At 37.5% G+C, this 10,873-nt stretch overlaps 1 protein-coding gene across 1 annotated transcript; it reads left to right on the plus strand.

Annotated features, from left to right (window-relative positions):
* The first annotated feature begins 2,135 nt into the window (after positions 1-2,135).
* acadl (acyl-CoA dehydrogenase long chain) lies at positions 2,136-10,873 on the plus strand. Its single transcript, XM_043264811.1, has 11 exons — positions 2,136-2,323; positions 3,062-3,238; positions 3,334-3,471; positions 4,101-4,265; positions 4,406-4,472; positions 5,577-5,741; positions 5,863-5,964; positions 6,367-6,480; positions 7,455-7,582; positions 8,562-8,648; positions 10,436-10,873. The coding sequence occupies exons 1-11, from the start codon at positions 2,232-2,234 to the stop codon at positions 10,527-10,529; spliced, it is 1,329 nt and encodes a 442-aa protein (XP_043120746.1). The 5' UTR covers positions 2,136-2,231; the 3' UTR covers positions 10,530-10,873.

The following is a 10,873-nucleotide window of genomic DNA, read 5'->3' on the forward strand; positions in this document are numbered from 1 at the left end:
GCTGCGGGGCGGCAAACGAGCGATCAGCGCAATAAAGGGCAGATAAGAAGGAATAATGAAAAAGAACCAGTTTATGACAACGCTGATTGAAATGCAAATGAAAGATTTGACCTGTTTTGATTAATCCTCTATTACGCTCTAACGGGCACATTCGTTGGAAATAGATATATTGATGCACTGAACAGGAATCTTGGCAACAGGAAAGCATTGAAGCCAGGAAAAGAGATGCAGTTCATTGAACACGCTGACCTTTTATGACACCGATGTCACCATGGGAACCGGCCTTCTGAGGAATAAACAAAAAATGATTAAACAGCAAAAGCGTATACGAATACAAAACAAAATATTAAGCTTGAAAGGAACTATAAGCTATATATTTTTTCTACGTTTTAGGAAGATTCTGCGCAACAGTTTACCCAAATAAAAATGTGTCGTGCTAAGATGACATTTATGAAGGAAAGAACGACGACCTTGTCCTTCATTGTGCTCAGTTGTTTACCCAGAGCCGTTATAAAAATGGGATAATGGGATCATGCCTTGAAAAAAGCTACTAGCGGAAACGTCGGTTAATAAATAGCCTAAGCCTAAGTGTGGGTTTGTTCTCTTTCAAATAAAAAACGGGATAATAAATTAACTTCAGTTTGAAGAATTCATTCGTCTTTGCTTGTTCGCTTTCAATTTTATATTGCATCTCTAAAGTATATTATTTATTACATGAATCTAATTCTTACAGATATTGATGTAGGCGTACGGTAGGCTTATATAACTTTGCATGAAAATGTAAATACATATTAAATATGTTACTACAGACCAATTGGTGATTGACGTGCCTTATAGATTATGCGATGGTAAACGCGTTCAGTGCAGGAGGAGTGTGTTAAACAGCTCAAGATTGCCTCCGCAGGTCACACGTGTGAGCTTCCTGCGTGCACAGCTTCATCAGAGCACACTAAACATCCCTTCATTTTCTGATAACTGGGAAATTATCAGCTTGGCTGGTGCACGTGAGACGCATTCTTGTTATTGCATATGAAATTCATATGCATATGAAATCTCGTCAAAGCGGATTTCCCCTGATCTCATGAGCAAGTGAGATTTGTAGCGTTCCACGAAACTGCTTTGAGATTTCTTTTGCGCTTTCGATGTTTGCAACCGTTTCGAGGCCTCTCCTTTCGCTGCGCGCGAGTCGACGCGCCTCTGTTCATGTATGTTTGCTGCAGACAGCTCTGCGTCTGTGCGAAAGTGGGACAGAGGTCAGTCTGCTCTTCTCTGTGAGTCTGAACACAACGGGCTCTTTGTTCGGGTTCTTCATTAGCGCCGCTCCGCATCGGTCTCTCAGCCCGTGACGCTCACGCATCGTTAGGGAGACCGGGCTTTTCTTGTTAAAGCGATGCAGCTTGTGATTGGAGGCCGCGAGCTGAGCATGCGTTGATAAAACAAATCTCAGCGGTATTCGCAAAAAGATGCAACACAATAAGATTTTAAGTACTTGCATATTCAGAAACTGCTAGTAAAATTCACAAATAATTAAATTTGTTTATGTGTTTATTATTGGTGTCCAGTAGAGGTCACTAATGTCTTATTTCTATTGGAGAATAAAGGTAAAAATAGAAAAACGACGTGATATTATAACCTCTACCACAGGGGGTTTGACGCATCGTACCGAAACTCTAGTAATATGAAATTTTCATTTTTTTTTTTTTTTTTACAATAAAATGTTTGCATCTATGATTCCTAGACGTTTCTTGAGGAGGCTTTTTGTCTTGGCAGTTATCTTGGCGTGAGGGAACTCTGGAAAACATAAAAACAAGAAGACACATTGAACACTTTTTATTTTGGGTTAACAAAAGCAGTCTACCTGTGTTAGTTAGGTAGTAGTTAACATTTGGAGTGGATCAAAAAAATTAATATAATAATAACGTTTCAGTGAAATTCCGTGAAAAACTATTACTATCGACACAAATACAGGTGTGTTGATTTTTAGAATATTTATATCATATCTATTAGTATATTTAAATAGTATAATAGTATATTTTTGGGAAAATTTCTAGTGAATTACAGTCGAACGTTCAGCTTCCACGTGAAATCCGAGGGTAAATGGACTCTTATTTTGACAGGTTGCCTTTACGTTTTAGGCGGAAGTGTCCTTTAATTAGAGTAAAGTTCACGGACGATATTTGACCTGTTAAATATTGTGCCTTAGCGTTTGAGTTGATCTAGTCCACATCACCATGTTTGCACTAAAGGCACTAAGGAGTTTTTCTCCTGCGACGAAGAATGTTTATTTGCGGAGTAAACAGGCGTTTAGTGTGACTATGTCGAGGTGAGTCTTTATTTTTTTTTTCGTTGTCGTTCACGTTATCATATTTATGTTTCATCGTAACTCACAGAAATAGTTAATTTGAGTAGCTCTCGTTTTAGTTACCCATTTCTTTCATGCATAAATTAATAATTGAACTACATTGTTTTTATTTTATTGTTTTATTAAAAATGCACAAGGAAACAGCCTGCTAGATGTTACTTAAACACTGCTGTAAAAAAGAAAAACGAAGTACCTCAAAATAAATATAGTAAAATTAATTATATTAAAATATAGCATGTAAGGTTCACCTGAAAATGTATGTTATTATTTTTCCAGTTAACCTCAACAGTAAACTATTTCCCGTCTTATAATATATTTGCAATAGATTGTTTTGCAATATAATGAAAAACGTTGCAGAAATGTTGCATTTATATTATTATAATGACAAATAAAGACTGCAGCTATACATATAATTGAGGAAGACATGGAAAAAAATAATCAATTATGTTAATCAGAGAGTTAATGTGTATTTTCAAATTGCATCAGTGTTTCTGATATTAAAGTAAATTATTATTATTATTATTTATTTTTTGAATGAAATTAGAATACAAATAATAGTACTAATGATATTATGCGTTTCTATATATGGATAGTTTTGTCTTTTATGGTACCTCGGAGTAATGAATATGGTTGAATATGTTACTAAACATATTTTTAAAAGGTGAAGAACTATAGTGAAGGGGTTTATTTTATTCCCAGAATGCAGCACGCGGAGGTCCAGGATGGGGAAGCAGTAGCACCTTTTCGACCTGAAACTCCAATGGCCAAGACCCTGATGGACATTGGCACCAGACGGATCTTCTCAGAGGAGCATGACCTGTTCCGTCAAAATGTGCGCCGGTTCTTTCAGGAGGAAGTTGTCCCGTACCACGCTCAGTAAGTCACTAGTGCGGCTCTCATCCTGAATATGATGTAATAGACACAGAATGAAAATGTGTTTCGAAGTGTATGCACATACTGTATCCTTATAGGTGGGAGAAGGCTGGTGAGGTCAGCAGAGAGGTATGGAAAAAGGCCGGAGAACATGGATTGCTGGGAATATATACACCTGAGGAGCATGGAGGAATCGGAGGGGACCTCCTGTCTGCTGCTATAGTGTGGGAGGAGCAGTGAGTAGACCTGCCGTAGTAGCTCCTCCCTTTCCTGTCCGATCATACAGTTGATTGGACAGAATGTTAAAATTCTCTTTCTATTTCAAATCATGAGTGCGAGTTTCCATGTGAGAGTCAGACTCCCCATAGGAATTCAAATTTGAATGAGAAGAAGAGGAATTTACTGAACTGTGAGAAAAAAAGTCATAGCTGTGCAACAGTAGTTATGCAATAACATACAATAATGATAATAAAATAATGAATTGGACTGATTAGATGTTTCATTTTCTGTTCTTTCGAAATGGTTATCATAGTCATCAAAACTTACATTTTGCTACCACCAAACACCACAAAATGTCCTCCATATGCTGCTCTGAAAAAGTCAAATAGAAATCAAATGTCTCTGGAAATAACCTGCTTGATATGTTTTTGAATAATTATTTAAAAAAAAATACACAATTCAATCATAATTCTACTTCCTTGAGTTCAAATTTGAATTCCGATTCTGTGTTCTGCTTGCTGTCTCACACTGAGTTTCTATTAAAGCCCAACCCTGAATGTTTAGGCTTTAGGTTTTTTTCCCTTGGCTGTGTGTGTCTGTGTGTGTAATGTAGAGGGTGTTTTTTCCGGCTCTGTTTGTGTTGTAGAATGTACTGTAACTGCAGTGGTCCTGGGTTCTCCCTTCACTCTGAGATTGTAATGCCTTATATCAGTCACTATGGCTCTAAGGCTCAGATCGAGCACTATATTCCACAGATGACTGCTGGGAAATGCATCGGGGCCATTGCTATGACAGAACCTGGAGCTGGCAGGTGGGTTTCAGTGCAGGAGTGACATTAAAGAATAAAATGTACTTTTAAACATGCAAAGACGCTGACTCCTGAGTGAATCACATTTTCATGCTCGGAGAGTCAAATCATCCCGGTTCACATATTTAATTTTCTCTTCGAAGTGACCTTCAAGGAGTGAAGACATTCGCAAAAAAAGATGGAACTGATTGGATTCTTAATGGAAGCAAGGTATGAACAGTAGCTTCTGATGCAGAGAATTTTTTTTATCAGTCAGTCAATCAGTAAAACAATATAAAAAAAAGTGACTGGCGCAAAATACAAGAAATGAAAATGGCACAAAAATAGTTTTAGTTAGCAAAAGTAAATATAAAAGCCAGCCTAAATAAGTGTATATAATTAAAAAATAAAAAATTAAAATAGTTTTAGTTTTAGTAATGAAACGGTAATGTAATTACAAATGAAGTGGAAGTTGCAGAAAGTTTTGATATTTTTTGTGCAATAAAATCTTTTTAAATTTATATTTAAAGATATCGAAATACATTATGCACCCTCATTTGATTTGTTGTTGCAGTGGCATTTAGTGTAATGGCTTGGTGGGGAATCAGAAAATATTTCAATTGAACTGTGGGACCGCTAAATGAGAAACTTTTGGTTTCAGTTTGCACTGATGTAGCAAAATTGTTAATTAATTTACAGACTCTGGTCTGGTCTGCCAAAGAATACAACAAATCATCTAAATTTAATTAACAATTTTGCTACCTCAGTGCAAACTGATTACCGAGCATTACAGTAGTCAAACCAGTTAGTTATGAAAGCTTGCATCAGTCTTTCTGTGTTGCTCAGAGAAAGCGATATTCTTCATATGATAAATGCTCGCTCCTTGATTTGCCTTAAGTCCTAATATTTTCTTTAGATGTCAGTTTGACTGTACAAACTGATCGACACACTTGATAAGTGATTGGCTGACGAACCTTTCTATGGTGTGAAATTATTTCCAGCGACATAGTTCCAGGCAGCTCTTTGACCGTCTTACAGTTTCATATCACTTTGCCAAACGTTATCCATTATATCAAAGGTCTCACAGCCATGTCTATGCTTACAACAGCCAAATAACCAAAACCCACAGCATTTTCAATGGGAAAATACAGAAATGTAAAGAAGTCAAAAACCTAATTTTTATATGTTCCTTGATTTATAATGGTGATTTGTACATCAAAAACAACCATGATTTATAAACAACTTTGAGCGAATCTTCTGCTGATTTGTTGTTTAGTTATTTGGAGTTGTCAGGTTTTGTTAAATCGGAGTCGTACCTCTGTCACTTTCTCCTAGGTGTTCATCACTAACGGCTGGATGTGTGACGTGGTGATTGTAGTTGCTGTGACTAACCGCGAAGCAAAGACGGCAGCTCATGGAATCGGTCTGTTCCTGGTCGACGCCGGCGCTAAGGGCTTCCAAAAGGGCCTCAAACTGGAGAAGCTTGGGCTTAAAGCTCAGGTTACCCTTAAATCCTCCCAAATACATAACATCGGTTTAAACTGAATTAATTTTGCATTGTATTTTAAGGAGTAATAAAGTTGTCTAGTTAGGAATGTATGGTTTGTTTGTTTCTGTGCAGGACACAGCTGAACTGTTCTTTGAGGATGTGCGTTTGCCCGCTGAAGCTTTGCTGGGTCAGGCCAGTAAAGGATTTTATTATCTGATGAACGAGCTTCCACAGGTATAAGAGTGAGAGCGCAAATCAGTTTTCCAATTCATGTCTTTGATAATACTGCAACAGATTTGAGAGTTCGCGTAGGATATATATCCCATATAGTGTCTTAAAAAGTAGTGTGCTACTTCTTAGAAGAATTATACAGGGCATAAATGAGTATTATTTGTATTATTGAGTTAATCCGTCCCTATTTCTAAAAACCTGCTTTAGGACCCAATCAATTCCCTCTCACATATTGCCTCCGCCTGTGAAGATCTTTTGTACATGGATTGCATTGTCGTCATGATATATCAAAATAAGAAGGGATTAAGATTCTGGGAATTCGAAAAGGCTCTACAAATAGCCCATTATGATGAACTAAAGTGTGAATGAGGAGAGATTTCAGTTCGTGTCCGTGTCATTCTGCAGGAGCGCATTCTGATATCGGTCATGGCTCTTGCCAGCTGCGAGTTCATGTTTGAAGAGACGAGGAACTATGTGATGCAGCGGAAGGCGTTTGGCAGGACCATCGCTGATCTACAGGTAAATAAAAGCTAGTTCTTTGTACAATGTAGGTCAAAAACCCAAACGAAGATCTAAACTCTCTCTTCATATTAAACTGGTTAAATGTACACATTTAATGGTACCCTGAGATACATGAACGGTGTTGGTCCAGGATGTTTTCATCCGCGCTTGTGATGACCGATCGTAATGTAAGACTTCTCCCGCTTGCACGGTGATCTGTAAACCCTCGCTTATAATCCATATTTCTCTTTAGCTTTCCTTGTTAAACAGTGAACAACTAAGGTAAGTAAGGGGTAGAGGGCTTAAACGATACTGACTGGTTCACATAACAATATGCACTGAAATACTAAAAATCCTTTAGGATTAGACTGATTAGGAATGTTTCAGAAACAAATGACACACAAACACTTCTTGGAGAACTTTGACACGTTTTACTTTTATCATTAGTTCCTCTGGAGGTTAGTATCTGTCTTACTTTGTTTCCTTGTCGTGACTGGGCCGGACCGAGTTTCTGAACACTATATAGGCATTGCCGACCTGTTAATGTGAATGGATGTAGGTTTTGGTGAGAACAAGAGATTTCAGAACAAGCCAGAACTTTTTATAATAATGTAACCATTTATATAGTATGGTTGTTTTCATAGAATCTGTGAAAAAAAAAAGGAGAAAAAATCATAATGGCATGACCTCTTTAAAAAAAAAAAAACCTTTTAGCTGTATTAAGTTTCTTTGCCAGATCCTCACAATTAGTTTCCTCATTTGTTTAGCGTGCTTTTAACCTCGCATGAGGTCACGGCCACACACTCACTTTGTAATTGTATCCCTCCATCCTGCCTGCAGTTTGAGACAGATGCTCAAAGAAATTAAATAAGCTCCATTACGTTGTTCATTTATACATATGGATGAGTAGAATCAGTGAGGGCTAAATCGGGTTTGCACTAATAAAACCTCATTATCGTCAGAACTATAACTCACCGTCTACTGACTTTCAGGTGGTGCAGCACAAACTGGCTGAGCTGAAGACAGAAATCTGCGTAGGTCGAGCTTTTATTGACAGCTGCCTTCAACTCCACAGTGAGAAGAAGCTGGACTCGAGCACGGCGTCCATGGCCAAATACTGGTGAGGCTTTTGATGATGAGAAAAACTGTAAAATCTAGGAAATGTCATGTAGAAGGGTTCCTACGGGTCCTTAAAATAATTTTTTTTTTTAAATAACATGCATTAGATACAGGTCCTTGATAGTGATTAAACATTACCTCCGGTCCACAAATTAATTTTTTTGCCGACACGCATATTAGCTGTCCTTGGCTTACGTCAGATGTTTGCATTTTCCCACACAAGGAGCTTTTCGTTGAACATTGCCATGACGTTCACGAACGCAAAACTACTGCAGTACTGCTGAAACATGATGCCTGGAAAATGCGAGTTTCAAGAAATCTGTCTCACCCAAGAAGATTACAAAGAACGGCTTTCCAGAGATGGACTGTAACAATGCATATTACAAGATAACGCGATGCTGCCTTGCTCTCACTTAAAATGTGTCCCCGCATTAAGTCCTTGAATTCGAGGGCATTGGAACTAGAAAGTGCTCAAAAGGTCCTTGAATTTGAAATGAAAGGTTTGCAAGGCTTGAGGGCAAAAGATGATCGTTCAGATTCAAAGTGTCGAGCACTTGTAATTCATCTACATGCACATCGTTTTGCTAAACAAGTGGTTTAATTGATTGGGACATTCTAAAATTTCTTTTATCGCTGCTAAATCCTATACAAAAGCTTATTTATTTATTTTTTTTTATCTAACTGATCCATCCTATCATCCAGATCTCATTCCCCCGCCACATGTATTGTCATTCAAGTCATTTCACTTAGAAATGCATCGCAGTACAAGAGTAATGTCAGTCGCAGCTTCCATTTCATGCTGACTGATTGTAACCATAATGGCAAATCACAAGAGATTTTAAAAAGCTCTACCATTTTGATTCGTTTTATGTAAAGCTTTGCATGCCCGATGGAATCAGAAGAAGAAAGCACCTTGCATCTTTTTGCACATATAATGTTGTACCTGTTTTGTGTGACGAAGCCTTTTTTTCCCTCCCTAGGGCCACAGATTTGCAGAATAGAGTTGCTACTCAGTGCCTGCAGCTTCACGGAGGATGGGGATACATGTGGGAGTATCCGATAGCCAAGTGAGTAGCACTCACTGAGTAGTGTACCCTCAGCACTGAGGGGCAGTCAACTTTGCATTTGAAACCAATACAGTATCGTTTCTGTGACAGTGATGGCATACAGGTAGTTGTTAAAGGAACACTTTTTTTTTTGGAAATAGACTTATTCTCAAACTCTCCTAGAGATAGCAAGTTGAGTTTGACCGTTTTCGAATCCATTCAGCCGATCTTCGGGTCTGACGATAGCACTTTTAGCATAGCTTCTCATTGAATCCAATTAGACCAGAAGCATCGCTTTAAAAAGTGAACAAAGAGTTTTGATATTTTCCCTATTTAAAACTTAACTCTTTTGTAGTTGTATTATGTTGTAAGACTGGCGGAAAATTAAAAGTTGCTTTTTTTTAGGCTCATATGACTGGGAATGGGAGTAGAGTTCATAATCATATCGGCTTAGAAAATTACATTTAAAAAAAAAAATTATGCAGGACTTAGTACACAATATAACTACAGAAGAGCCAAATTTTAAATGGGGGGGAAAAAAGCTAAGCTCTTTAGTCATTTTAGGTTGGATTCAATGATCTATGCTAAGCTATGCTAAAAGTGCTATCGCCAAACCCGGAGATTGCCTGAATAAATTCAAAAATGGCAAAACTCAACTTTTCCAAAAAAGTGGAGTTCCTGTAAAGCCATAGTTCACTCAGAAACTTGAAATTGTCGTTTCAAATTAATTTCTTTTAAAACAAAAGGTGAAATTTACAACGTCAGCACTGCAGGAACGTGACTGCTGCGTATTTATACAGATTTTTGTATTTTCTTTTATAATGTATGCGAACGATTAATACGAGGGGAAAGTACTGGCTTTTGAAATAACTTTTAAAATGCGTGTACTACACACTTGGTTTCCATAATCCTAAAACTGTGTAAGCGTACATGGTACACCGAAAATCACATTACTTGTACTCTCAATTGTAAGTCGCTTTGGATAAAAGCGTCTGCAAAATGACTAAATGTAAATGTAAATTACTTACAGGAGCTTGATTTTGACTGTTATTCTGGTGTCCAGCAGGGGGCGTGTTTCTCTCGGCTCCGCACCGTCACACCAACACAATATCTCTCGCACTCTTTAAATGGAGCTAAAACTGGATTCATTTCAATTGTCATTTATAGAAGACCTTCTGTGTTTTGTGAAACACATTTACATATTCTTTCCATGAAAGCTTCAGTTTGATTTTGATTTCTGATTAGTCACCCTTGATAACTGCAGTCTGTTATGTATTTGTATATTTTCTTGGCAGCAGATGTAGTCTGTGTAGGTGTAAAATGCCTTTTTCAGAACCTCCCGGAATATTCATACATGACCAGTCTTTTAAAATCTGTTGCGTTGCTTAGTGCAATATAAATACACTTTTTAGAGATCGTCTCTTCCCAAAATAAGACATTTACTTTCATGACAGTAAAACACCCCCCACAACTTCTTATTTTCGTAATGAAAGATGAGTAAAATTTTAAGACCACTTTAATGTAATTGATTATATGTAATTTAAATTATATTTGCAGTATCTCTCATGCCTTTCAGTAACGAGAGTGAATTTTTTTCTTAATGATAATAAGAATTTAAAGGGGAAATGTGATGATGTCACCATGTAAAAAATCTTAACGGTCCTTAAAATAGGCTTTAATTAATATAATTTTGAGGTGAAATATGACTGGAACGTTCTTGAGATTCTCCCAGCCAGATTTTCAATCTTGACTCATAAATAAAATGCATTAGAAACATTTTAACGACCGTCTCGCGTGCTCTCTTTCAGGGCCTTTGCGGACTCCAGAGTTCAGCCCATCTACGGCGGAACCAACGAGATCATGAAAGAACTCATCTCGCGCAACATCGTTAGCAAAAAATGATGTTAAAAAGACGAGGGTTTGATTAGTTACCTCTCATTTCTGTAGCTGGAGCTTCACTGATTGTTGATTAGGAAAAAATAGTTTCCGATGAGTTATCCAACGCATGCAAAACGTTCACGGTTATATCATATGATGTCTGCAGAGAGAAGGTCTCTTCTGTTCGTTACTCTGCTCTGTATGGATGGATGTTTTAAGCAACCTTTGCCTCCCGGGTGATCAGTTCGTGACGCTAAATGCAGAGATTTGTAAAGTTCGGATGCTTTTGTAGAGATTTGACTGTTTTGATATGTGAATACTTTTGTAAACTACTAAATCTTTATAAAGATATTTCTAAAGATGGCTAA

The sequence above is a fragment of the Puntigrus tetrazona genome, chromosome 18, assembly GCF_018831695.1.
Source record: "Puntigrus tetrazona isolate hp1 chromosome 18, ASM1883169v1, whole genome shotgun sequence".
NCBI classification, from domain to species: Eukaryota; Metazoa; Chordata; class Actinopteri; order Cypriniformes; family Cyprinidae; genus Puntigrus; species Puntigrus tetrazona.

Excerpts from the sequence above, each read along its gene's own strand:
- acadl (XM_043264811.1), top strand. The coding sequence starts at position 2,232 with ATGTTTGCACTAAAGGCACTAAGGAGTTTTTCTCCTGCGACGAAGAAT. Across the intron at positions 4,266-4,405 it reads ACAGAACCTGGAGCTGGCAG|TGACCTTCAAGGAGTGAAGA; the intron begins GTGGGTTTCAGT and ends TTCTCTTCGAAG. Across the intron at positions 7,583-8,561 it reads GCGTCCATGGCCAAATACTG|GGCCACAGATTTGCAGAATA; the intron begins GTGAGGCTTTTG and ends TTCCCTCCCTAG.